The 23,484-nt window shown below is 61.7% G+C and overlaps 2 protein-coding genes across 5 annotated transcripts in view; one reads left to right on the top strand and one right to left on the bottom strand.

The window, feature by feature from the left end:
* COL18A1 (collagen type XVIII alpha 1 chain) overlaps positions 1-17,489 on the top strand; it is a 41,704-nt gene extending 24,215 nt beyond the window's left edge. For both annotated transcript variants that reach the window (XM_076341990.1, XM_076341989.1), the window contains 41 exons: positions 3,239-3,783; positions 6,669-6,752; positions 6,845-6,904; positions 7,087-7,225; positions 7,345-7,448; positions 7,537-7,563; positions 7,660-7,830; positions 7,933-7,959; positions 8,052-8,114; positions 8,221-8,307; positions 8,449-8,502; positions 8,577-8,726; positions 8,876-8,938; positions 9,147-9,191; positions 10,160-10,300; positions 10,385-10,456; positions 10,571-10,597; positions 10,727-10,771; positions 10,917-10,979; positions 11,420-11,455; positions 11,527-11,616; positions 11,792-11,821; positions 11,928-11,954; positions 12,176-12,238; positions 12,391-12,465; positions 12,559-12,594; positions 12,717-12,770; positions 12,987-13,061; positions 13,279-13,350; positions 13,549-13,591; positions 13,736-13,798; positions 13,888-13,931; positions 14,038-14,160; positions 14,254-14,398; positions 14,518-14,591; positions 14,676-14,804; positions 14,989-15,024; positions 15,161-15,433; positions 15,517-15,714; positions 15,907-16,022; positions 16,122-17,489. In XM_076341990.1, coding sequence (XP_076198105.1) covers positions 3,239-3,783; positions 6,669-6,752; positions 6,845-6,904; positions 7,087-7,225; positions 7,345-7,448; positions 7,537-7,563; positions 7,660-7,830; positions 7,933-7,959; positions 8,052-8,114; positions 8,221-8,307; positions 8,449-8,502; positions 8,577-8,726; positions 8,876-8,938; positions 9,147-9,191; positions 10,160-10,300; positions 10,385-10,456; positions 10,571-10,597; positions 10,727-10,771; positions 10,917-10,979; positions 11,420-11,455; positions 11,527-11,616; positions 11,792-11,821; positions 11,928-11,954; positions 12,176-12,238; positions 12,391-12,465; positions 12,559-12,594; positions 12,717-12,770; positions 12,987-13,061; positions 13,279-13,350; positions 13,549-13,591; positions 13,736-13,798; positions 13,888-13,931; positions 14,038-14,160; positions 14,254-14,398; positions 14,518-14,591; positions 14,676-14,804; positions 14,989-15,024; positions 15,161-15,433; positions 15,517-15,714; positions 15,907-16,022; positions 16,122-16,335 — 3,983 coding nt within the window. In that variant the 3' untranslated portion in view covers positions 16,336-17,489. The remainder of the gene's footprint in view (positions 1-3,238; positions 3,784-6,668; positions 6,753-6,844; positions 6,905-7,086; positions 7,226-7,344; positions 7,449-7,536; positions 7,564-7,659; positions 7,831-7,932; positions 7,960-8,051; positions 8,115-8,220; positions 8,308-8,448; positions 8,503-8,576; positions 8,727-8,875; positions 8,939-9,146; positions 9,192-10,159; positions 10,301-10,384; positions 10,457-10,570; positions 10,598-10,726; positions 10,772-10,916; positions 10,980-11,419; positions 11,456-11,526; positions 11,617-11,791; positions 11,822-11,927; positions 11,955-12,175; positions 12,239-12,390; positions 12,466-12,558; positions 12,595-12,716; positions 12,771-12,986; positions 13,062-13,278; positions 13,351-13,548; positions 13,592-13,735; positions 13,799-13,887; positions 13,932-14,037; positions 14,161-14,253; positions 14,399-14,517; positions 14,592-14,675; positions 14,805-14,988; positions 15,025-15,160; positions 15,434-15,516; positions 15,715-15,906; positions 16,023-16,121) is intronic.
* Positions 17,283-23,281, bottom strand: SLC19A1 (solute carrier family 19 member 1). 3 transcript variants are annotated; one of them, XM_076341991.1, is made up of 6 exons: positions 23,145-23,281; positions 20,190-20,500; positions 18,700-19,447; positions 18,281-18,473; positions 18,056-18,197; positions 17,283-17,957 (listed from the first exon to the last, which is right to left on the bottom strand). In XM_076341991.1, exons 2-6 carry the CDS (start codon positions 20,364-20,366, stop codon positions 17,775-17,777), a joined length of 1,443 nt encoding a protein of 480 aa, XP_076198106.1. In that variant the 5' UTR covers positions 20,367-20,500; positions 23,145-23,281; the 3' UTR covers positions 17,283-17,774. The 3 variants fall into 3 exon arrangements, with proteins under 3 accessions (XP_076198106.1, XP_076198107.1, XP_076198108.1); XM_076341992.1 differs by lacking the exon at positions 23,145-23,281 and adding an exon at positions 20,771-20,878; XM_076341993.1 differs by lacking the exon at positions 23,145-23,281 and adding an exon at positions 20,571-20,755.
* Positions 23,282-23,484: the final 203 nt, after the last annotated feature.

Raw genomic sequence — 23,484 nt, 5'->3', positions numbered from 1 at the left:
GATCCCCCCTGCTTGGCAGGTGGGAGAGGTTACTTTGCCTCCGGTTTTGTCATTAGGTGGTTGTGACCCTTCTGTATGTCAGCCGGGGACCAAGACGTGCCTCTTCGGCAGGGGGTGAAAGGTAGGGAGTTGTGGGGGGACTGGTGCTTGGAGAAATGCACATCAGAGTGTAAGAGCAAGAACACAGTTTGGAATGAAAGCAGGAGTGGGAGCTTGCTGCTCCCCCCTGCCGAGCCCTCTGAATGAGGCTGTGTTCCCGCGCCGGCCCCCCGTGCCCTCCGGTGATGGCCTGGGGCTGCCGATCAGGAGGGCTGCCATCAGAGGGGCAATTTAGCTGGGGGCCAGCTGACAAGGGTCGCACACATGGTCCCCTCGGCATCAAAGTGGCTCTGTTTGCCGGCCGACCCCGGGAAGGGTGCAGCAGGGTCATGGAGGTGCTCAGGGGGAGGTGCACGCTCCTGGATGGGCAGCATCAGGAATGGGTGGGGGATGTGGGGACTGTGGTGCACCCCATAGAGTGACTTGAGATGCTCCTGTGTGCTGGGGTTCCCCTGCATCCCAGCTGGGATGGGATGCCTGGGGCCACGCTGGCAGCCCCAGCTCAGGCCAGCCAGGAAGGCCATGGCAGAGCGGGGAGATGGCTTGGAGCATCCCTGGGGCCTTTCCAATGGCAACGGGAGCAAATGGCTGGGTCGCTGCGGCCAGAGGCATCCCCGCAGCCATCCTGTGCCAGCACCCATCCCAAAACCACTGTGTCGTCAGCCGTCTCTGTCTCTCTGTGCACTGCAGTGGGTGCTGCCGGTTTGCCACAGGGAGGAGGGGGTGCGATATTTGGGCTCTGGGAGCCCTTTGGAAAAAGCAAGCATGGCCTGAAAGGTTTGCGGTTGAGAAGGGGCACGTGGCTTTTGCAGGGGAGCAGCCATTTGAAGGGGTCTGCCCTTACCCCCCCATTCCCCAGGCCCCATCCTGCCTCACAGCCCTGGCCTCTGCCTGCTTTGCACGTTGCGCAGGGGAAAGACATGTCCCTGTTTGCTGTGGGAAACACCGGCACCCAGCTCCTACCCCGGGCTCAGGGGCGAGTGGCACGTTTGGAGAGGAGGAAGGATCCCAGAGCCAGCTGAAACACCAAGGAGAGTGTGGTTGAAAATTGCATTGCTAACAAAAGCCTCTTTCAGCCTGTCCCCCATCATCCCTGGCCCTGGGGGCAGACAATGGCTTGTCTGGCTGCAGAAATTGCAGTGCCAGCTCCTGTAGCCATGTGGACCCCCGGGAGGAAGCTCTGGTTTCCTCTTCCCTTAAAGCTGCTGTGAATTTGGCTTCCTCCAGCCTGAGATAAGCTCCATCCCTGCATCCTGGTGTTTGCAGTCAGCTTGGCCGCAGCCGCCTGCTGCAGAGTGGCTGGCACGGCTGGGGATGATGTGGCTGGGGATGGGACAGTGGGAGCAAACTTGTGGGGTGCCTGAGCATGGGATGTCTCAAGGGTGGGTGCCAGGGTGGGGCTCGCTGCAGGTCCAGGGGGAGCCCCACTCGCTTGCCCCATTATTTTTGGTGTAGGGCTGCACACATCTGGGCGCAAAAGGATGCTGGGCTTGAAAGGATGCTGGGCTCCAGGATACAGAGGTCCCTACGGCTAGCGAGGCAGAGGGGCTGCGCTGAGCCTTTCCCCTCCAAGTGGGCTGGGGGTGCCCCATGGGGAAGCCCAATCCTGGTGCAGGACAGATGAAGGGGTTAGGACTGGTGCAAGACCAGGAGGGAGGTTTCCTCCCAGCCAGGTGCTCAGTTTTGGGGTGCCAAGCTTGGGAGGGACTGGGAGCCTGGGGGAGCAGGGTAGGCACAGAGTAGTTTCAGAGCAGCAGGCTCAGGAGAGGATCAGTGTGTCTGGGGTCTGGCAGGGAGAAAACTTGCCCCCACCTCTAATTGGTGGCATTTCTAACGTCCCCACCACATGGGTCCCTGTCACGGGGCTGGCGCTAGCACTGGGGCTCGGCAGCAGGGGGAGGCTGGGGATGCTCCATGTGTGCGTACCCCCAGGCTTTGGAAGAGGCACCCAGGTTTTCACCTCCTCCTACCATTCCGAGAAACGTGTTTTCCTTCCAGGCTGGGCAAGGCTGGGCTGATTTCTTCTTTCTTTTTTTTTCTTCTCTTCTTTTTATTTTTTCTTAAGCGCTCTGGAGGACAATGCCTGGCTCCAGAGCAGGGTGGAGGTTCCTGGCTGGTCCTCCCCAGCCCAACACACCTCTGATAACCCCCCATTACTCATGTGAAACAACAGGGATGGAGTTGGGGATATTGAATTGTCTCAGCTCCTGCTCTTGACTCAGGATGGGGCCAAAATCGGCTCCAAGCGTCCGTTCACAGTGCAGAGCCCTCGGCTGTTTTGGAGCTGGGGTAGTTGGGTTTCCTCGCTCCCGGGAAGCACAGAGTTAAAAAGCACCCGACGTGCTCAATCCCATCGAGTTGGCACCCACCCGAGCAGTTGACATAGGAGAGGAGGAATCCAGCGCCCGGTGTGTGGGCGATGAGGATGTGCCTGCTGCCAAAACAACAGGAGCTGGCGTACAGAGGGCCGGCTCACCCCGGCCAGATGTTCAGCTGCGTCGGGTAGGAGAGACCGTCCCAAGCAGAACTTCCCCAAGCGCCTTGAGAAAAAGGAGTCGGGAAAGGAGGCAAGCTCCAAATTGAGATCATCTGGGAAGCTGACAGAGCCCACCGGCTCGAGCCCCATTCCCAGGATGTTGCAAGATGGCTCTGATTTGTTCCCAGCCAGGGTGACCCCATGAGCTTGTCCTGGGATGATGTGGGGGGTCACCATGACCCTGGAGCGGGTACGGATGCAACACACTTCCTTGTGGCTCTGTGGTTGTTCAGCATCCCAGTGCTCCGGCAGCATCCCCCGCTGCCTGCACAGGCATGTTGCTACCACGGGCAAGATCCCTTTGGTTTTATCCCATCTCAGGGATGTCCTGGCCATGGTTGGAGGGCCAGCAGCAGGGAATGGGTGGCATTTTGGGAGCCACATCCCAACTGTGTGGTGGGAGCAGCTCAAGGAGCATTGCTGCCTTGGCCAACCTGCAGTCTGAAGGAAAATCCCGGGCCCTGGGGAGGGCGAGCAGAGGGAGCCACTGAAGAGTGGTATGTGGGGGAGGCATAGCCAGTGGTGTCCCCCCAAGGCGCCTTGCTGAGGGTGACCATCCTTGCCAGGCCAGTTGTGACCATCCCCTTTCCCTTCCTCTTGCAGAGAACCTGAGCGCTGAGGTCAGCCTCCTGGAGCTGATCGGAGACCCCCCGCCGGAGGAGATCCTCAAAATTTACGGCCCCGACAACAACCCCGGCTATGTCTTCGGCCCCAATGCCAACACGGGCCAGGTGGCCCGGTACCACCTGCCGAGCCCTTTCTACCGGGACTTTTCCCTTCTGTTCCACATCCAGCCCACCACCCCCCGGGCCGGCGTGCTCTTTGCTGTCACGGACTCCTCGCAGAGTATCATCTATGTGGGCGTCAAGCTCTCAGAGCTGCGGGTGGGCAAGCAGCAGATCATCTTCTACTACACAGAGCCAGGCTCAACAAGCTCATATGCAGCAGCCATCTTCACTGTGCCCACCTTGCTCAACCAGTGGACGCGCTTCGCCATCAGCGTGGAGGAGGACGAAGTCGTTCTCTACCTGGACTGTGAGGAGCACGAGCGGGTGCGCTTTGAGCGCTCCCCGGATGAGATGGAACTGGAAGATGGCTCCGGGCTCTTTGTTGCTCAGGCTGGAGGAGCTGACCCAGATAAATACCAGGTAAGGCCTTGGGTCACTCCAAGGAGCATCTCCAAGGAGAAGCCTGGGTGAGGCTGGAGGGACGTGACACCAGCCTGTGCCTGTTGAACCAATCTCTTTGCCCAGAAGACAAACCAGCGCCCACACTCCGCGTGCATCCCTGGGGAAGGAGTTGCTTGAGATGGCAGAGAAAGGTGGCTTGAGATGCCACCAACTTTGTTGTCTTGGGTCTCACCAAGGCAAAGCTCTCAAGGTGGGCTGGCAGGAGGAGATGGGGTTGTGCTACAGCAGCCACCATTGCCCATACCTCTTCCAGCAAACACTGAGCCTCTTCGAGTCTCCCCTTTGCTAAAAATACCCAACTCCTTTGGTGGAGGAGCTGGTTTGGCTGATAAAATGTCTCTCTTAGCTGGAAAAAATGCTTGGGCCGGAGCATATCTTTGTTGGCTGACGTAGGGCAGTATCTGCAGGAAGACTTTGGAGAGCAAGGAGTGGAGGTGATAGCTCAGCCCGTGATTTCAGCATGACTTATGTTCTAGATAAGGTTTATGGAAAGTGTGGGGAAGATGCCCAGCTGACGTGGAAATCCCCCGTGGTACTTGAGGAGAGTAAAGTTCAGGATTGCACCGCTGGATTTCTCCTGGGTTGAGCGCAGTTTGCCCAGCAACAGAGGCTCTGCTGAGTGCAGCGATGCTTTTCCCAGGGAGCTTTGCAAAACACATTTCTGAGCTTAAACATCATCTTGACTAACGAGTAGCGCTGCTGCAGTCCCAGTTAAACTGCTTCGGGCAGGGAAAGCTCCTCTGGGAAGGGTTAATGATTGATGGGCTGGGGACCAGTTTGTGCTGGGATTTGAGTTGGTCCCTTGAGGTCTCAAGAGCAACTTTCTTTTCTTGAAGAACAATTTTTTGCTCTTGAACCTGCCGGAAGGGCCAGGTCATGGCCATGGAGAAACTCCTCTCCCCAGCTGGAGAGGGTGTGGCACCAGTAGGAAGGCAAACCAACAGCCCAAAGTGGAGCAAAGCACTCCTGCCTTTCTAGCAGATGATGTTCCCGAGCTTGCCAAACACCCGATCCCACCGCCCGCCCCCAGTTTTCCCGCGGAGAATAGCCGCCATCGAGGGATGGAGGCTGACTGCCTCGGCCGGCCGAGATGGGAGCGGGGAGCACAGGCTTGGATGTCTCCTTGGCATCTGACTGCCTCGTGGTATTTCCATTGCTGATCAGCCCCGACTCGCGTTATCTGGAACTAACAGGGCATCAAGCTGATTAAAACCTGGCCCTTGGTCAAGCCACGAGACGAGCTGCTCATGGGCAGCTGGAGGGCTGCTGGTGAGGTCTCAGCTGGCATCTGTGCTTCTTCCTGAGTTGCCTTTGTGTCAACAGGATGAAACTTGGAGGGGTGAAATCTGCAGGTAACGCAGAAGCCCCTAGGACAGCAGATATCAAGGGGGTTACTGTAAATGGGGTCTCAGCCAGGGTCTGGCAGGAGGGTTTGATCGTAGCTGGATGTACAGTAAGACCTACGGTGCTGCTGCCCCCTTTATTGGGGCGAACGGGCTGCAAAGGGCCCTTATAACCATCCCTCACGGGGATGCCTCGGTTCAGGGCTGGAACTGGATTATTTCCGATGCCTTTGGCAAGCCCCAGGATCAGGCTGGAGTGTTGCATTTATCAAAGTTTGGGCTTGATGCTGGTGCTCAGCAGGGAGGAGACGGGTGGATTAGAGCCGGCTGTCGCCAGGGCGAGCAGCTGGAGGAGGTCACAACCCACCTGGGGGGCATTTGCTTGTGGGAGGGATTTTTTAATATATATTTTATTATATACATTAAAAATATAATATATTTATTATATATTACATTTATTATATATCTGTAATATTATATATTTATAATATATTCATAGTATAATATCATAGCCAGCCTGGCTGAACTGCAACTGCCCCTGATTCTTGTTTTCTTAAACCCATTGTGTTTCCTGAGTGCGGCTCCTTCCCGGACGTGTTGTGCTGTGCTTTCAAGCGAACCCAAATATTATTTTAGGTGTCTTGCCCAGAGAAGAGACACCAAGCAGGAGGTATCTGCCCTCTCCGAGCTTGCTTCCCAGCATGGTCCCCAGCACCTCCCCACTGGGATCAGAGGGACGAGCAGTATCCCATCCCAGCAGCGTTCTATCTCAGCAGCAAGGACCTGGGCTGGGCCGTGAGGTGCACTGGGTGAGCCCCCTTACCATGGGAGGCGTAAGGTTCAGGCTGGTACCCACACACCCTCCCCAGCTGAGACGGGGCTGCTGCCCTCCCAGGCAGCGCAGGTAACTTGGCTACGGGGCTTTGTCTGGAGGCAGCATCCTTAGGAAGGAATTTGTGGAGGTTTCTTGTATAAACAAGTGGCTTGGATGTGCACAGTGCTTGCAAAACCCAAATAAATAGTAAGGAAGTGCAGATTAGCCTAAGAAATACAAAACTGGGGCTGCAGTGGACTGGGACCTGCCAGTGGCCCTTGCTTGGGGCGGAGGGTCCATCTGCAGCTGGGGAGCCCTCTGGAGAGGGGGAATGAAGAGCATGGCCAAAGCGTTGCTGTCCAGCTGGCCAGATCCTGGCTGCCACCTCTGCTTGGCCAGCCTGGTGCCAGTCCTGGCACAGGGCTTTTCCCCATGGCTCGCCAAGCCATGCCAGTGGCACTGGAGACCGGGGCTGCAAGGTTGAAACCTCGCAGTGCCAGGACATGGATGCTCAGGTGGAGAGCTCTCTCCACGCCAGGTGAAAGAGCCTGATGTACGTGGGGCACTCGGAGACGTGGTGGCTGGGTGGCACGGCAGGTCACATCATGCTGTGGGGTGGCTTATGGCTCATGTCCATCCGTGGTGCATGTCCATCCGTGGCAGCCCTCGGTGTGGTTTCCTTCCAGGGGGTGATTGCCGACTTGAAGCTGCAAGGGGACCCGCGGGCGGCTGAGCACCAGTGTGAGGAAGAAGAGGACGACGCTGAGGAGGTGAGCACTGGCAGCCCAGCCGGGGCAGGCTGGGGGGCTGCCACCCCGTGCTCCCAGCTGAACCCTCGCCCCTTCTCCCTGGGCAAATGCAGGTCTCTGGTGATTTTGGCAGCGGGGCAGAAGGTGGACGCCAACCCTCGGGGAAAGACAGAGTGAGTTGGTGCCTGTGGGTGTTGCACTCAGTGGCAGGATCCCAAGATTTTAGGGACGAGGAGGGCTGGGTGCCCTCCATGGTCAAGGTCCTGGGATGCCTGATGGGGTCCCGGCACCTGTCCCTTTTGAGAGGGCACCAGGAGGTGAACGGCGCCGCGGTGTCCCCTTATTGTTGGCACAGGGTGTCCCGGGGCTGGTGGATGCCATCCCTGTCACCTCTCCCCCCGTGGCAGCGGGCAGTGGGCCAAGGAGCAGCGGAGGCTCCCCACAGCAAGCCGAGAGGACCAGAGCAGAGGGGACACTGCGGGTCTCTGCGGGAGGTAATGCTGACAGCAGCATCCCCTTCCCCACCATGCTGGCCAGCCCCAGGGCACACTGGTGGGGACATGGTGGTGTGGCCGTCCCCGAGCACAACCGAGTCCCTTTTCCCTTCCCTCAGGCACTGGCCCCAAAGGTGAAAAGGGGGAGAAGGGTGAGCGTGGCCTGAAAGGGGACTCTGGGACCGGCAGCATCATGGGGACGGGCAGTGTCAAGGGTGAAAAGGTGGGTGAGAGAGGGGATCCCAGGGTCTCGAGGATGCCACTGACATGTCCACGTTTGACACCTGCTCCTCTTTGTTTCTATCCTGCAGGGGGAGAAAGGAGAACTGGGTGTTAAGGTGAGCATCGCAGGGGGAGCCAGGGCAAAGCCATGCCTGCCTGGGCTGCCACCCCTGGGGTCGTGCCACCCATCCTCTTTTCCCTCCGCTCCCCAGGGCAGCGCTGGATTTGGCTACCCTGGCTCCAAGGGCCAGAAAGGGGAGCCGGGTGACCCCGGCACCCCCGGGACCCTCTCGCAGCACACTAATGGCTTGATGGTGGAGCAGGTCACTGGTCCCCCAGGGCCGCCGGGGAAGGACGGAGCCCCTGGCAGGGACGGCGAGCCCGTGAGTCAAGCTCCCTGCCCCTCGGGTATCTTCTCCCCCCCCAGCCCTGCCTGCTTGCCTGCCTGCCTGCACACTGACCTCTCCCCTCTCTGCCATCCCTAGGGCGATCCTGGCGAGGATGGCAAACCCGTAAGTGGGGGGTGGGGGGGTGGCGGGGCAATGGGTGCTGGCCACCCCCCTTGTCTTGCTGCCCACTGACCCCCCACTGCTCCCCTTCGCAGGGCAATATGGGACCGCAGGGGTTCCCTGGGACGCCAGGGGAGCCTGGTCTGAAGGGGGAGAAGGTGAGTGCCAGTGCTGGTGTGGGGAGATGGCACATGCTGCTGCCCCCCCTTCCTCTCACGGGCAGCTGGGCTATGCTCGCAAACTGCGCTCTCTCCTCTGTGCCAGGGTGACCCAGGCATGGGGCCAAGGGGACCGCCTGGACCACCCGGTCCCCCAGGACTGCCAGGACCCTCCTCCAAGCACGACAAGCTGGTGGGTGCCCCCTGGGACACGGGTTTGGGGGCACATAGAGGAGTGAGATGCTGCCGTCAGCCCCTGCGCAGCATCGCCGCGCCACCGAGCGCCCCAGCTCTGGCCATCAGTGCCTGACATCACCCTTCTGCTTCTCCCCAGACCTTCATCGACATGGAGGGCTCTGGCTTCGGCGGCGACCTGGAGAGCCTGCGGGTGAGTGCAGGTCACCTTCTGCTGTCAGGGAGTGGGGGGACACACTTAGCCGTCCTCCCCTCCTTCTCTTGTAGGGTCCACGAGGGCCACCCGGTCCCCCAGGGCCACCCGGCGTGCCTGGTTTGCCAGGGGAGCCAGGACGGTTTGGGATGAACCTCACGGACCTGCTGGGACCACCAGGGCTGCCAGGCAGGGATGGGACCCCCGGGCCCCCGGGGCCAGCGGTAGGTGCATGGGGCGGCCAAGGGGACCCATCCCAGGGCCCCCCTGCAGCCATGTGGCCATAACTGCCCCTTGTGGCAGTGGGGGGCTCTGTGCCCACCAGCCCCACGGGGTTTCCCTGCACTGGAGCCAGCTCCTGGGCATCTTGCAGGGTCCTCAGGGTCCTCCTGGAAGAGACGGGGCGGCTGGGCAGCTGGGGCCCAAAGGAGAACAGGTGAGTGTCCCATGTCCCCTGGAAGCATGTCATGGTTCCCCCGCGAGGCAGCTGGCACCCCAGGGGGGGCCACAGCAGCTGCCGCTCGGTCCCCTGGCACATCTTGGGGAGGTCCCAGCTCCCTCCATCCCTGGACTGGAGAGCAGCAACCTGCTCCTGGAGCAAGGCAGCTTCTTCACACTCTCTTCTCCTTCCTTCTCCTCCCCAGGGCGATGTGGGTGACCTTGGCCTCCCTGGTGCACCGGGACCCAAGGTACTGTGCCTGGGGTGGGTTTCTTGGCAGGGGGTCCCACGTGCATTGCAGACTGGAGGAAGGGATGCTGCTTTGGGGGCCACCTCGTGCCGGAGCAGGGAGGGGGATGCTGGTATTTGGGTTCCTCCTGGAGCAGAGTAGGGCCATGGCTCAAGGGTGTGTGGAGCCACCAATCACCCCCGGAATGCTCGCCAGGCTCCTACCACCCTCACTTGGCTTTGGTCCAGGCACTGCTGCCTCAAGAAGTGGGCAGGCAAGCCAAACGGTGTTTCAAGGCACAGAAGAGGGTTTGCTTGGGGGGTTTTGCGTGCCCGCACCCCTCTGGGAAACACCCCATCTTCTGCGCATCGCTCTCCTGCCTGCCTGCATGAGCTTCTTTCCACCCTGCATCCCCGAGGGTGGAGGTAAAGGCTTGCTGGGACGCACACGATCGCCCTCCCCTCCCTGGGGGTCCAGGATGCCCTTGGGATGACCCATCCACCACAGCCTGAGCTGGGGGCAAGACCCTCAAGAGTTAAGGTTTCTTAATGCTGCCGACATTGAGAGGGCAGATGGGGCGGCAGTGGGCATAAGGACTGATCCTGCTGCTCCAAGACCCGTAGCAAAGATCAAGGGTGCCTGTGAGCATCCCCCCTCAGTGCTGAGCTTTGCCGCTGCATCGGAGCCAGCAGTGCATGCAAAAAATATCACATTTATGATTTTAGATGAGCCTCTGGTGGCCATCGTGCTCATCGCACGGGGAGCCAGGGCCATGCGAGGACAGCCAGGACGAGGGATGCCGGAGCTGGGCGATGTCCCATACTGCAAAGACCCTCTGCCCCGGAGACAGGGGAGCATCTGTGCCCTGTCCCAAGGGGTGGTTTGAAGATGCGGGAGGGGATGCGCTGCCTCCCACTTGCAGGCTCCAGACACGGACTGTTGCCACCTTGTCCCATCTGTGCCCTTTTTTTTTCTTGTCCCCTTTGCAGGGCAGCAAGGGAGAAATGGGACCAGCAGGAGCCCCGGGAGAAATGGGGTTAGCTGGCCTTCCTGGGCCCATCGGACCCCGAGGGCAGCCGGGACCCCCTGGTCCCCCGGGACCACCAGGGCCAGTCTATGAGGCTGGATTTGTAAGTGATCACCCCTGTGATGGGAGGGTGGGATGAGCTGGAGCAGGGGGCAGATGTGGCTCAGCCCCTTCTCCCCCTGCCTAGGGCGACATGGAGGGCTCGGGGCTGCCGTTCGCTGCCAGCTCCCCCGGACCACCCGGACCTGAAGGACCACAGGTAGCTCCATTCTTGCCCCTTCCCTCCCTCCATCTTGGGCTCCCTGGGGCATCCCCCACCATTGTGTCCCCTGCCATCACCCCACGCTCATGGTCCCCTTCTTGTTGCTTGCAGGGGGTGCCGGGACTGCCGGGGGTGAAGGTGAGGAGCCCTTCAAACACCTTCCTTGCCCTTTGCCAGAGGCAGCTGCAGGAGCCTGGCTCCATCCGTGCAGGATGCCCACAGGCAGCCTGTGGGGATGCTCCTGCTGTCATACCTCTTTCATTGCAGGGGGAGGTCGGCAGCCCTGGGCAGCCCGGCTTGCCAGGACTGAAGGTAGGAGTGCCAGGAGGTCAGGACGGGCTGTGTGTGAGCCTCTGGGGTTGGTGGAGTGCTGAGGAAGACCCCTGTGCTCCCCAACCTGGGGCTGTTGGGAGGATGCTCTGTACTGCATCTTGCCCTTTCCCGCGTCTTGTTGCAGGGAGATGCTGGCATGCCCGGCGTGGATGGCCGCCCTGGACTGGAGGGCTTCCCCGGACCGCAGGTAGGAGCATCAGCTCCCCCTTTCCAGAAGCCCCGCCTTGCTCCAGGCGGGGTACCCTTGCGCACTGCAGGGCCACTTACAGCAGCCCCATCCCCAGCAGCCAAAATTCAACCCCAGCAACCAAAATCTGCCCCCAGCAGCCAAAATCCACCCCCCCTGTGCCTTCAGCTGTTCCCCTGCTCTGGGTCCATGCTCACTGTGTGCCAGGGGTGCCCATGCTGCTTGGGACCCCATACTCATCAGCTTGCCACCCTGCTTGCCACCACCTCCACCCAAAAGCATCCCACCCTGGCTTGCTGCCTGGACCTTGCAGGCGGGGGGGGGTTGGCCTGAAAGGTTTTGCTGAGCCGCAGGCAGGAGGGGGTCTCCGCTTGTGAGCCAGGGTCCAGCTGCGTGTGGTGCCAAGCAGGAAGCTCACCCCTGCCTGCTCCTCCTTCCAGGGACCCAAAGGTGACAGAGGCAGCCCCGGTGAGAAGGTAGGTGCCACTGGGCTGGGGACGGAGACTGGCCAGCGGTGGCCCTGGGGCTGACAGCTTGTGTCTTCCAGGGTGAGCAAGGCCAAGATGGTGTGGGGCTGCCCGGCCCCCCCGGTCCACCTGGTCCCCCTGGACAGGTCATTGCTGTCTCAAGTGAAGATGTAAGTGGTGGGTCCTGGCTTCATCGCAGCTTGGGGGAGCTAAAACCGGGGGGGGAGGAGGGGGGTCCTGCCCAGCACCCATCATGCAAGGGGACCAAGAGAGACTTCTCCAGGAGCTCTGACCTCTTCAGAGCAAAGCTCGGGGTGAAAAACCTTGTTTTATCTCTTTTTACAGAAGTCTTTGGCAGCTTTGCCCGGTCCAGAGGTAGGTGCCCCCTGCCACCCGCACCCCTCCGGCAGTGCCAGGAGGGCACCCAGTTTCTTGGAAAGACGGGGTCTGCTCATATGGGCATCTCTGCTTTTCTCTGCAGGGCAGACCGGGTCACGCCGGCTTCCCGGTGAGTTCGTGGCAGGCCTGAGGACTGCAGGGGTGGCACTGGTGCCTGCAGTGGGGCATGGGGCAGTGCCTGGGCACCAGAGGGGGAGTCAGAGTGAAAACTCTGGGCATGCTTTGGTGAAACATCTGGTTGCTGGTCCTGCTGCAGTGATGCCAGGGTGGTCATCGGGGTCTGCCTTTGGTGGGTCAGGGCTGACGCGGGCTCTGTGCTCCTCCCTGCAGGGCCCGGTGGGACCGAAAGGAGACCGGGGGTTGTCTGGTCCCCAGGGCTCCCCAGGGTTGAAGGTAACTGCTCTGGGCCAGCTCCGCCCTGTGGGGTGGTCACGCTCCTGGTCCCCCATCCTGCCTGGCCACCAGGTCACAGTGGTGATGCCAGCCCCACCGTGGGAGGGAGCCTGCTCCCTCCATCTCCCCTCGCGCCTCCTCCTCTCTTGCAGGGGGAGAAGGGGGAGCCTGGCGTCATCATCAGCCCCGATGGGACTGTGGTCACTGCAAAGGTGAAAGGAGAAAAGGTGGGTGTGCCTCAGGAACAGGGGGCACGTCCCCGTGCGACGGGTGCCGGGTGGTCCTGGTGGTGATGCCCTTTCCCTGTCCACTGTCTGCAGGGGGAGCCAGGGCTGCGGGGACCGATGGGACCTTTGGTAAGTCACCATCACTGTCCTCCTCTTATCCTACAGGGAGGGATGAGGCTGATCCAGGGCAGAGGGGGATGGGGGGTGCCCCCACTCTGAGCACCTCCATTCTCATCTTCTCTCCCCTCCAGGGTCCCCAGGGACGAGCAGGGATGAAGGGAGAGATCGGCTTTCCAGGCAGACCCGTAAGACCTGCTCCTGGTTTGTTTGTCCCCTTGGCCATTGCCTCCTCCACCACATCACCCCCACCCCATTTGCACATCTTGCACCCACTGAACCCCAAACCCCATCGTGTCCCTGAGGTGCCGAGGTGTGGGGTGGTGCCAGCGGTGATGCCGGGGTGTCACCCCAGAGCTGGTCAGGGAACGGGGACAAGGGTCATCTGTGCTGCTCATCCACAGGGACGTCCTGGCATGAATGGGCTGAAGGGCGAGAAGGGTGACCCCGCGGATGTCAGTAGTGTGCTGGGCTTGCAGGTGAGCACTGCCGCAGTCCCCTTGGGCTGCTGGCCCAGCAGATGGGGACACACACACCGAGGGTCTCCCTGGGGACCTGAATCCCTTTGGCAAAGGGCCCATGCCTCCCTCTTTCAGGGACTGGTTGCCCCTCTGGGGCAGGGTATGGCCCCGGTGTCCCCCTCCACAGGGATTGTCCACTTTGCAGGACCCTGACACATCTTCTCTCCCCCCGCAGGGTCCCCCAGGACCCCCGGGTCCCCCAGGCCCCCCTGGGCTGCCTGGCAGCATAGTCTACGACAGCAGCAATGTGAGTAACAACACCATCACTGTGATGGGGGAAGCTGAGGGCTGGTGACCATGTCCTCCCAGTGACCCCTGCTTGGCTGGAGGGGATGGAGGACACTCTGGTGACATCCCAGCCAGGGCTGGCATGTGGGGCTGCCATCAGGTGGGGGTCCCCAAGGATGCTGCTGTCTCTGCAGCTGCTTCCTTTGCATCCCCACAGGCCTTCAGCGACACCAGCCATCCCGCGCTGCCAGCCTTCCCCGGTAAGGGGGTGTCCTTCTCCCAGCCTCCTTGGGGCAGTTCGGGGACCTCCAACAAGGCCGGTGGGGGGAATGGGACCCCCTCCATTAGAGCTGGGGCTGGGATGCTGCAGCACTGAGATGGTATCTCTCTGCTGCTCCCCACAGGTTTCCACCAGTTTCCAGGACAAAAGGGAGAGAAAGGCGATGCCGGAGCCCCGGGACCCCCAGGTGGGTGACCCATCCCTGCAGGCAGAGGTGGGCAGGGGGTGGCTTGTGCTTACCCCAGCTCTCCTCTCCCCTCCTCTCCCTCTCCACAGGCCACTTCCCCTATGACCTGAGTCACTTCGGTGTCAACCTGCGGGTAAGCCCTTTGCCTGCCACCGGCGGCTCACGGGGTGGCACCCAGCACAATTTGGCGTACCGGGGTGCGCCCTGGCTGCTCACCCTAAGACCGTGCCATCCCACAGGGTGACAAGGGGGACGCAGGTCCCAAGGGCGAGAAGGGCGAGCCGGGCAGCACCCCACTCTACGGTCCCAGCGTCTCCGGGCTGCCGGGGCCTCCAGGGCCCCAGGGCTACCCCGGGCTGCCAGTGAGTACCCCACGGCGCTGGGGACGAGGAGAGCATGGGGAGGGTGGCATCCCCAGATGCTTTGCTCCAGGGATGCTCTCTCACACTGCCTAGGGTCCCAAGGGGGACAGTATTGTTGGGCCACCAGGGCCTCCCGGACCTCAGGGCCCCCCCGGTATTGGATACGAGGGGCAGCAGGGCCCCCCTGGCCCTCCTGGCCCCCCTGGTCCACCCTCCTTCCCAGGGCCCCACAGACAAGGTGAGTACCTGTGCCACTGCATCCCTCCCTGCACACGCCGCATCACTCTCTACACCCCCTGCATCTCCCTCCCCATGCCCTGTGCTGTAGCCCTCTCCATCTCGCCTTCTTCCTCTCAGCTATCAGCATCCCCGGCCCTCCCGGACCACCAGGACCCCCCGGGCCACCAGGCACCAGCGCGACGTCCTTGGGGGTGAGCTGGGGCTCTGGGCGGGGGGGGTGTTGCCTGCAGGCTGGCCAGCCGAGCCCTGAGCCACCCGCCGGGCTATGCCCACAGCTGCGCACCCTGCCGACCTACCAGGCGATGCTGAGTGCCATGCACGAGCTGCCCGAGGGTGGCCTCGTCTTCCTGACCGACCGGCAAGAACTCTATGTCCGCCTGCGTGGGGGCTTCCGCCGGGTGCTGGTGAGTGTGGGGGGGTGAAGGTGGCACCCCATCTTGAGTTGCACTGCCTGGCTCTGAGGGCCTGCAGGCAGCATCACCCTGGGGTTCCAGTGGCATCTTTTGGGGGTACTCGGGTGTCCCCCCACCCTTGCACAAGGATGAGGAGAGGGGGGTGGCTGGGATCTGATGTGCCATGTACTTGCAGCTGGAGGAGCACACCCTGATCTCTAGCTCGGCTCTGGTGAGTTCCCTGTCCCCATCCCCATGTCCATCCATCCATCCCCACCCCCATCGCCATCGTCATCCCCACCCCTAACCATCCCCATCTCTGCCCAGGGCAGCACCAACCTTCAGCCTGTCTCTCCCTCCCTCCCCAGGACAATGAGGTGTACGACAAGCCCCCCAGCATCCACTACACTGGCCCCCAGCCCCCCCTCCAGCCCCGTGGACCCCTGCACCCCCTCCGCAACCACGGCCCACCACCCACCGCCCGACCCTGGCGCGGGGATGAGGTAGTGGCCAACCAGCACCGCCTGCCTGAGCAACCCCTGCTCCACCACCAGCACGAGCTCCTCAACAGCTACTACATCCACCGCCGGCCGGATCCAGCCCCCGTGGCTGCCCACGTGCACCAGGACTTCCAGCCCGCCGTGAGTGCCGCATGCCGGCCAAGGGAAGGTGATGATGGTGGCCAAAGCCATGTACCTCAATCCCTGTTGTCCCCTCTTCGCAGCTTCACCTGGTGGCCCTGAATGCCCCATTGAGCGGCGGCATGCGCGGCATCCGGGGCGCTGACTTCCAATGCTTCCAGCAAGCCCGGCAGGTCGGGCTGGCCGGCACCTTCCGTGCCTTCCTCTCCTCCCGCCTGCAGGACCTCTACAGCATCGTGCGCAGGGCCGACCGCGCCGCTGTGCCCATTGTCAACCTCCGGGTATGTGTGTCCCCTTCTTGACACCCCGCAAGCTCTGAGGGATGCAGAGCATCCCAAAGCCACCATCCATCTGCATGGCAGTGACCGCAGAGCATCCCCTCCCCAGGGGCTGCCTGTGCTCAGAACTCCTGTGATGCTCTCAGGGTGGAGGCAGGGCTGACCACCCCCCCCCTTTTTCCACCCCCACACCAGGACGAAGTGCTCTTCAGTAACTGGGAAGCCCTTTTTACGGGCAGCGGGGCCCCACTGCGAGCCGGCGCCCGCATCCTCTCCTTCGACGGCCGGGATGTCCTGCGGGATGCAGGATGGTGAGCACAGGATCGAGTGATGGGGAAGGAGGGGAGATGGGGGTCTGGACCGCAGTGGGTGCAGCAGCAGCCCCCCCCCCCCCCCTTTCTCCTTTCTAGGCCACAGAAGAGCATCTGGCACGGCTCGGATGCCAAGGGCCGGCGCTTGCCCGAGAGCTACTGTGAGACATGGCGGACAGAGGAGCGTGCTGCCACCGGCCAGGCTTCCTCGCTGGGCTCTGGCAAGCTGCTGGAGCAGGCAGCCAGCAGCTGCCAGCATGCCTTCGTCGTCCTCTGCATCGAGAACAGCTTCATGACTGCTGCCAAAAAGTGACACACCCCCCGTCCCCATCCCCTGGGTACCTGACATCTCCCTGAGGAGGGTCGGGCCACCCTGCACCCTGGCACCCCCGTGGTCCTCAGGCCCACCATCTCCTGCCCTCGCCCCGCAGGGTTTTCTTCTCCCGCAGACCTGAAGCCAAAGAGTATCATCGCCATTGCCCCTGCCTTGGGTCGGCAGGGGCTCGCATCCCACCTGGGGCAGGGCAGACATGGGCTGGCTGCCTTCCTCCTCCTCCTCTCGCTCCACTTGTCTTCTAACCCCTAATATTTAACCACGTCAGCTTGCATCCACCACCCGCTTGGATGCTCTTTTTGGGGTGGCTGGGCGGGAGGATGCTTGGCAGGAAGATTTTGGCACTGCCATGAGGTGTGCCCTCCCGGAAAGCCTTGGGGGGGTTTCTCTGACACCCCCCCCCCCCAGCCCCACACTGTCTTTGCCAGGAGCTCGGGGCCAGACCCAAATCCCTGCTGCTGGGGCCACAGGGTCTTCTCCAGCCGAAACTCTGGCATACCTCCCAAGCAAGGGACCGTCCCAAGGCGGTGCCGGGGCTCCCCACAGATGGTCTCCGTCCTCCCCAGGTAAGGACCATCCCACCCAGCCCCCCCATCATCATCCTCGCCTCCAGCCCCCAGCTCATGAGCCCCGGGGGGGTCTGGTCCCCCCATCCCCGCTGTGCCCCCCACCCCAGGTACAGCCACACCCAGGCCAGCGCAGGGACTGGGGCGATGGAGTGGCCCTGATGTGGGGCCAGGTGTGCCCTTGGCGTGTGTTTATGAGCGTGTGCATGTTGAACATGCTTGGTACCGAGGGCAGGCACCGCCACCACCACCCCTCCCCGTGCCACCTTTGCAGCGCTCTAGGGGCCAAGGCACAGCAAAGCTGGTTTGAATTGGTGTGGGCAAATCCAAGGTGCTAAAAAAACAAAAAAGAAAAAAAGATAAATCTGTAACTAGCTTTTTATTATTTTATGGAAATTATTACCATAAAAGCTGTGCGAGTCACATGGTCTCTATTTCTTACAGTCTACTGTATTTTGTGTAATTAATGCAATTTAAAGCCTGTGGATCTTTATATTTTTTTTTGTCGATTGTGTCCTATAAACCATTTTCTAAAGGCACTGAATAAAGAAATGTTATCCTCTTGTAGCCTGGCTCCACACGATGATGGGGAGCCGGTGGCCGGGAAAGCCCCCGGATCCCATCTGTATGCCTGCGTGCTACCCACAGTGGCAGCTGTGGGCATCCTGCCCCTGCTCTGGTTGTGTTTGTGGCTGGTGGGGGGCACAGCCGTGCCCCCATGGAGCAGAAAACAGGTCCCAAGGGGTATGTCCTCAATGGGCCGGACTGCTGGCGGGACAGGAGACAAAGCACACGGTGATGGTGATGCTCACTTATGGAGCTGAGACCCGGTCGCAGTGCCGGTGCTCAGGCTCACACGGTGCCTGCCTCCAAGCTCTTCTCCTGCGCCGGCACCTCAGCGGGGAGCTGGCACAGCTCCTTCACCAAGGCCAGCTCTGCCGGCTGCTTGCAGCAGCTGTGCCGGATGCCCACGCCAACGGCCGCTAGCAGGTAGACCACTGCCAGCAGCGTGAAGTAGCCGAAATACACGTAAAACTGCAAGAGAGGTGGGGAGAGAGCAATGCTTGCAGCCCCCCCCCTTCATCCCACAACATTAGGGGACCACCTCCATCCTAGGTGCTCCCCATCCCTACCTGGGGATGCACCGACAAGCCCAAGCCCCTCTTGTCGGCCACGACGATGGTGATGATGGTCTTCAGCACCGTGGCAAAGAAGGTGTTGACCCCAAAGACCAGCGCGCAGAGCTCTTTGGAGAGGGAGGTAGCGATCTGGAAACTGGGATAGAGGGGGGAACCGGTGAGCCCCTGGTGCTAGCCCGGCTGCCAGGGTGGTAGCAGGTTCCCAGGGGTAGCACGCACATGGCGATGGGCACCAGGAACTGGTAGGAGCCACGGAAGAGGACGTAGGTGGCATAGCACAGCCAGATGTTGCTGGTGGTGTTCATGAGCAGGAGCAGCCCCGCCTGGAAAGCCGTCACCACCCCAATCACCAGCTCCGACCACAGCGTCCAGCGGATCTTCACGTAGCCGGCAGCGAAGGAGGCACCGGCCCCTGGGGAGGGGATGAAGGATGCTGTGAACATCTCACCAGCACGGGACCTACCTTGCGTCCCCCAGCCTAGTGATGCTCATCTCATCTAGTGATGCTTATCTCATCACCACTGCCAAACCACCCCCTGCATCCCCAAAAACATCATAAGGATCACCATTCTCAGGGGATGCAGTGGGACGGGGGTGTCCCCCCACATCCCCAGTGTCCCCAGCCCAGGTGAGCGTACCCAGCAGTGTGGAGGCGGCATCCACCCCTCCGTTGTACACCTGGCGGTTGTCCATGGTGGGGTAGATCTCGTTCCAGAGGATATGCAAGTAGTACAGCACCAGGTAGTAACCAGCTGAGTTGAAGACCCACCACAAGGACCAGAGCCGGAGCTGGGGTTGCCTGGCCAATGCTCCCACCTCCCGCAGCATACGGCACAGCACCGCCTCCCGCCAGCCCCGCATCCCCCCACCGCCATCCCCCCTGGCCATCTTGTCCAGCTCGGCAGGCGCAGCCCCATCATCAGCCCCCTCGGGCCGGTTGAAGAAGAGGCTGCGCCGGGGCTGCTCGAGGAAGAGGGTGAGGATGAGGCCGAAGCTGACGAAGCCCAATGAGACATAGTTGAGGGTGAGGAAGGAGAAGCTGCCCAAGGTGATGCACAGCTGGCCCAGCACTGAGCTGGTGAAGACACCCAGAAGGACAGCGGAGCGGGAGTAGCTGGCCATACGCTGGTAGCGGGACGGGGCGACGAGGGAGAAGATGTAGGAGGAGTAGGCAATGCGGGCAGCCATGGTGACGCCGTAGAAGAACTCCATCAGCTGCATGGCCAGGACTGAGGTGCCCAACACCAGCAGCAGCCAGATGGAGATGTGGCTCAGGCTCTGCAGCACCAGCACCGGCTTGTAGCGCAGGTAGTCTGTCAGCAGGAAGATGGGCACCAGCACGGCCATGTAGGAGTAGGTCAGCACCGGCATGATCACGTTGGTCACCTGCCGTGCACGCAAGGAGGGGCTGAGCATGGGACACATCGCTGGGGGATGCCCCCGGCCTGGAGGAGCGCGGTTTGGGTGGGCACCAGCCGCTGACCCCCATCACAGCACCTCCTTGGGGAGGAATGTGGCCCGCGGCGCGCTCGGCTGGGGGCTTGGCTGAGCCCTGGCCCCTTCCCGTGCCAGGAATGCGGCGTTCCCACGGATGCAGCAGCCTGCTGGGACCGGGGTCAGTGTCCCTTGGTCAGGGGACGACGACATGTGGCCCTCTCCTCATCTAACCCCATCGTTGCCAGCAGCCCGGTGGTGCACAGCCCTGTGCACCGTGCCAGCATGGGAGGGTCTCCCCAGTGGGATGGGACGGGGCTTCTCCCAGCCCAGCACCCCCCTGCCATCCCACTGGCTGCCCAGGCAGGCAGGGATCAGGCATCACCCCCCAAAATCAGCTGCCAGCCTGGTCACAAGGTCTTATGCCGGGGAAAGTTGAGCCTGGCACTTAGGGGACAGGGTGACCTCACAGCCCGGTGAGACAGGGACATGCTGCCAGCTGGACCCATACCACACCACCTTCTCCCCCACCAAAAGCACCACCATGCATCACCACACGCCGCCTTGCCCAGGACATGGCACGCCTGCACCCCTCCATACCCCAGGACCGCAGGACGATGCTCTGGCCAGCCCCAGGGTGGTGATCGTGTCCGGAAAGGGGGACACCAGGGGGGACAGGCTGCCCATGGCTCACCTCTGCCTGTGTGAAGTTCTTGTCGGCCCCCAGGAGATACGGGGTGATGAAGCTCTCCCCGGGCCGGATCTGCGTCATGAAGCCATAGAAGCAGAGGTAGAAGACTTGTAGTTTCCAGCGCTGGTCCGGCACCGTCTCTGATGCCGGCTTTTTGGTGCCGTCATCCTTCTTGGGCATGGCTCTGCCGGCTCTGCAGCGGGACGGTGGCGTTATCCCGGGGACCGTCAGCTAGACAGGCTTTGCTGGGCCAGGCAGCCCCTCTCTGGCCGCAGGCGCTCTCCAATGCATCAAAAGCCACGTCGCTGCAGTTTCTGGGGAGAAAGCAGCATTTGGCACGGGCTCAAATTCCTCCATAATCGCAAGGCAAATAAATACCACTACCTTCTCCCCAGGAGATGTTCTTGCAAAAAGAAAAGCAGCCACGCGTCTTGCTGTGCAAAAGCGGGAGGGCCCATTTCAGGCGGCATTTGTAAATCCTGTATAGAAGAGCCTCAGTGCATGAAGCGCCCGGCTCTGTGGTGGGGCAACCTCGGCTCCCATCACCTCCTTTTTCTCCCTTTTAAGAGTCAGTGGTGTTTTACCCTCTCCCTGAAGCAACGCTTCCCTCTGAGCCAAGTCACTCCGCTGCAGACCCGGAGGCAGAGGAATGCAGACGCCCTGTGCTGGGGCTGCTCCGGAGGGAAACGGCAGCAGCCGTGGGGACTGTGCTGCTTGTGAAAGCAAGTTAATGTGCACACCGGGCACAGGGCCGCCCTTGTTATACATTAGCTGGGCGGTCAGCGGGACTTTAGCCAAGCTGCAGGCAAGCGGCTGCCCCTTGGCTCTCCCCCAGCAGGACGCGATGCTTGGGCAGCATCGCCCAGCCTGGGGAGAATGCAAAATGCCACAAGGTTCACGGTCCGGAGGGGCATTAAATGTTCAAATCCTGAGGTTTGGCTGCAGGAAACCTGGCAGCGCCAGGGAGACCCTATTAGCGATCATGGGATGAAGGCAGGGAAGGGAGTAGGCCTGGCCCAGGTGTCCTCCCAGTGCTCCCCACTCCCACGACAAGTCACCAACAGTGCTTTTCGAGCCATAAAAACCCACGTGTGCCAATCCACGCCATGGGAGCAAGGTCTAGAAACCCAATTACCCTGCTAATTGCAGAACGACTAATCACAGTCATTAAAAATTAAGTTCATGGTCCCAGTCCATGCCCCCCCGCTGCCATCCTGCGCGGCAAGACTGAGGGGCTCACCTCTGAAGAGCCCCCCCCCCCCCGGATAATGCACGCAGCTAATGGGGAAACAAGCCAGTGCTGGTGCTGGCAGGGGAAAGCCGGTCGTGAACAAAACCAAAAGCAGCAGCGGGAAGTGGGGTGCCCATTTGCTCCAGTGAGGACTCGCTGGCATTCCCATGGGATTTCAGCGCCGGTGCCTGAGCATCACCAAAACACGCATGTCCTGGAGCTCACAGCTGGGCAAACAGCCCCTACCTCTTAAATAGGTCCCTGGGGAACGGGGCAGGGATTTGGTGCTCACTTACTGCCAGACAGTTACCGCCCAGAGACGGTGCCGGCTTGGGTGCCAGATGGAGCACTGCAGCCCCCCCACTGTGCTGGGAAGGGCAAGGAGCGGGGCTAAACCCCCTTCAAACACCCGCCCCAGCACCGTGCCGTGCCGTGCCGTGCCTGCCCAGGGCCCCTGCCAGCTGTGACTGCCTGCATTATGCCCCATCTCCTCCTCGTCCCCAAGCCAGGCTGCAGATGTAAGCGATCGTCACCTCCAGCAGCCGCTCTCTGCGGGGCAGCCTCTCTCTGCGGGGCAGGCCCCCGCCATGTGCTCTGGGACCCTGACAGGCTGTTTTCCACCCTCCGCTCCAAACCCATTTGGGAAGCAGATGCTCTCCGTTTCCTTTCGTGTCCATCCAGGATGGCTACAACTGCTCATCCCTGACCCAAAGGAAACAATCCAGATTAAACCTGGGATACAGTTCCATGCTGCGGTCCCAGTGCCACCGTCCCTGGGAGCACTGGCTCCTAACTCCTGGCATGTGTGTCCCCACATATGCAGGGACCCCAGCCACGAACCCATTTGGCCAGACCCAGCTCCACCTCTCCAGACCATGCACAGAGCTGCCACCACTCGAGGTGGGTGGGCACAAGTCCCAAGGGATGTTCCCAGCTCAGTGCTGTCATCCCTCTGCCCTGGTGCAAGCCAGGCAGAGGAGAGGGAGCAGAGCATGGGCAGTTATCACTGTGTGAACCCGGTTATCGACGGGTTATCGTGGTGTGACTTTGACAAGGGATCACTGTCACACTACGTGGTTGTCAACCTGCAGACATGGGCGATGCGGGCAGCTGAGCTCAGGCACAGCTCCCCAAGGAGTCATGGCCACCATGGTTTGGAGGGGACAGCCCCGGGGGGATCGGGGGGAATGCTCTCCCCGCAGCTGCATGTCAGTGACACAGAAGTGACGCAACTGAAGCACGACACATTTTGTGGGGAGCCACCGAGTGGGCAGGGGATGGGGGTGCGCGAGTTCCTGGGGCACCTTCCCCGAAACGGGGGGGGAAGCTCCCCAAAATACACCCTCGCCCACCATGCAGGCGCCTATCTGCCTCCCCCCCCAGCACCCAAGGGTTGTGTGGCTCCTCCAGGTGCTGGGGGGTGGTTTGGGGTGCACGTGGTAGAGCAGGGTGCTGGGGTGGGTGCGCAGCACCAGCTCACCCTGAGACAGGGCACCCTACATACCCTGAGGGCACCTCACATTCCCAGCATCCCGGGCAACCCGGGGCGCACTCGGGGGACACCCACATCCCCGGCATCTCAGGTACCTCGGGGCACCCCACATCCCCGGTAACCCAGGTACCCCGGGCACCTCAGCACCCCGGGGACACCCCACATCCCCGGTAGCCCAGGCACCCCAGCACTAGGGGCACCCCAGCACCCCGTACCCCCGCAGCCCAGGCCGTACCTGGGGGGGCGGCGGGCATGGGGGCGGCGAGCCGTACCCGCCCGGGCGCAGTGAGGGGGTCCCGGGGCTCCCCGCGGCCCCGCTGCCGCCGGAGCCGGATCCGCAGCAAGCCCAGGAGGAGGAGGAGAATGTGGGGGGCCCTCGGGAAATGTAGTCGTGCCCCATGTGCGGGGCGGCGAGAGGACTACAAGCCCCACAGTGCAGCGGGCAGGAGGAAGAGGAGGAGGAGACAGAGGAAGAGGAGGAGGAGGAGGAGGAGGAGGAGCCCTGCTACCTCCGGCGGCAGAGTCGCGCTAGCAGCTCGTGGTTGTGTGCCCGAGACGGGGGGATATTCCCCCCC

The sequence above is a fragment of the Aptenodytes patagonicus genome, chromosome 6, assembly GCF_965638725.1.
Source record: "Aptenodytes patagonicus chromosome 6, bAptPat1.pri.cur, whole genome shotgun sequence".
NCBI classification, from domain to species: Eukaryota; Metazoa; Chordata; class Aves; order Sphenisciformes; family Spheniscidae; genus Aptenodytes; species Aptenodytes patagonicus.
Note: the sequence above shows the minus strand (reverse complement) of the source record. Positions and strands in the feature narration are given on the sequence as shown.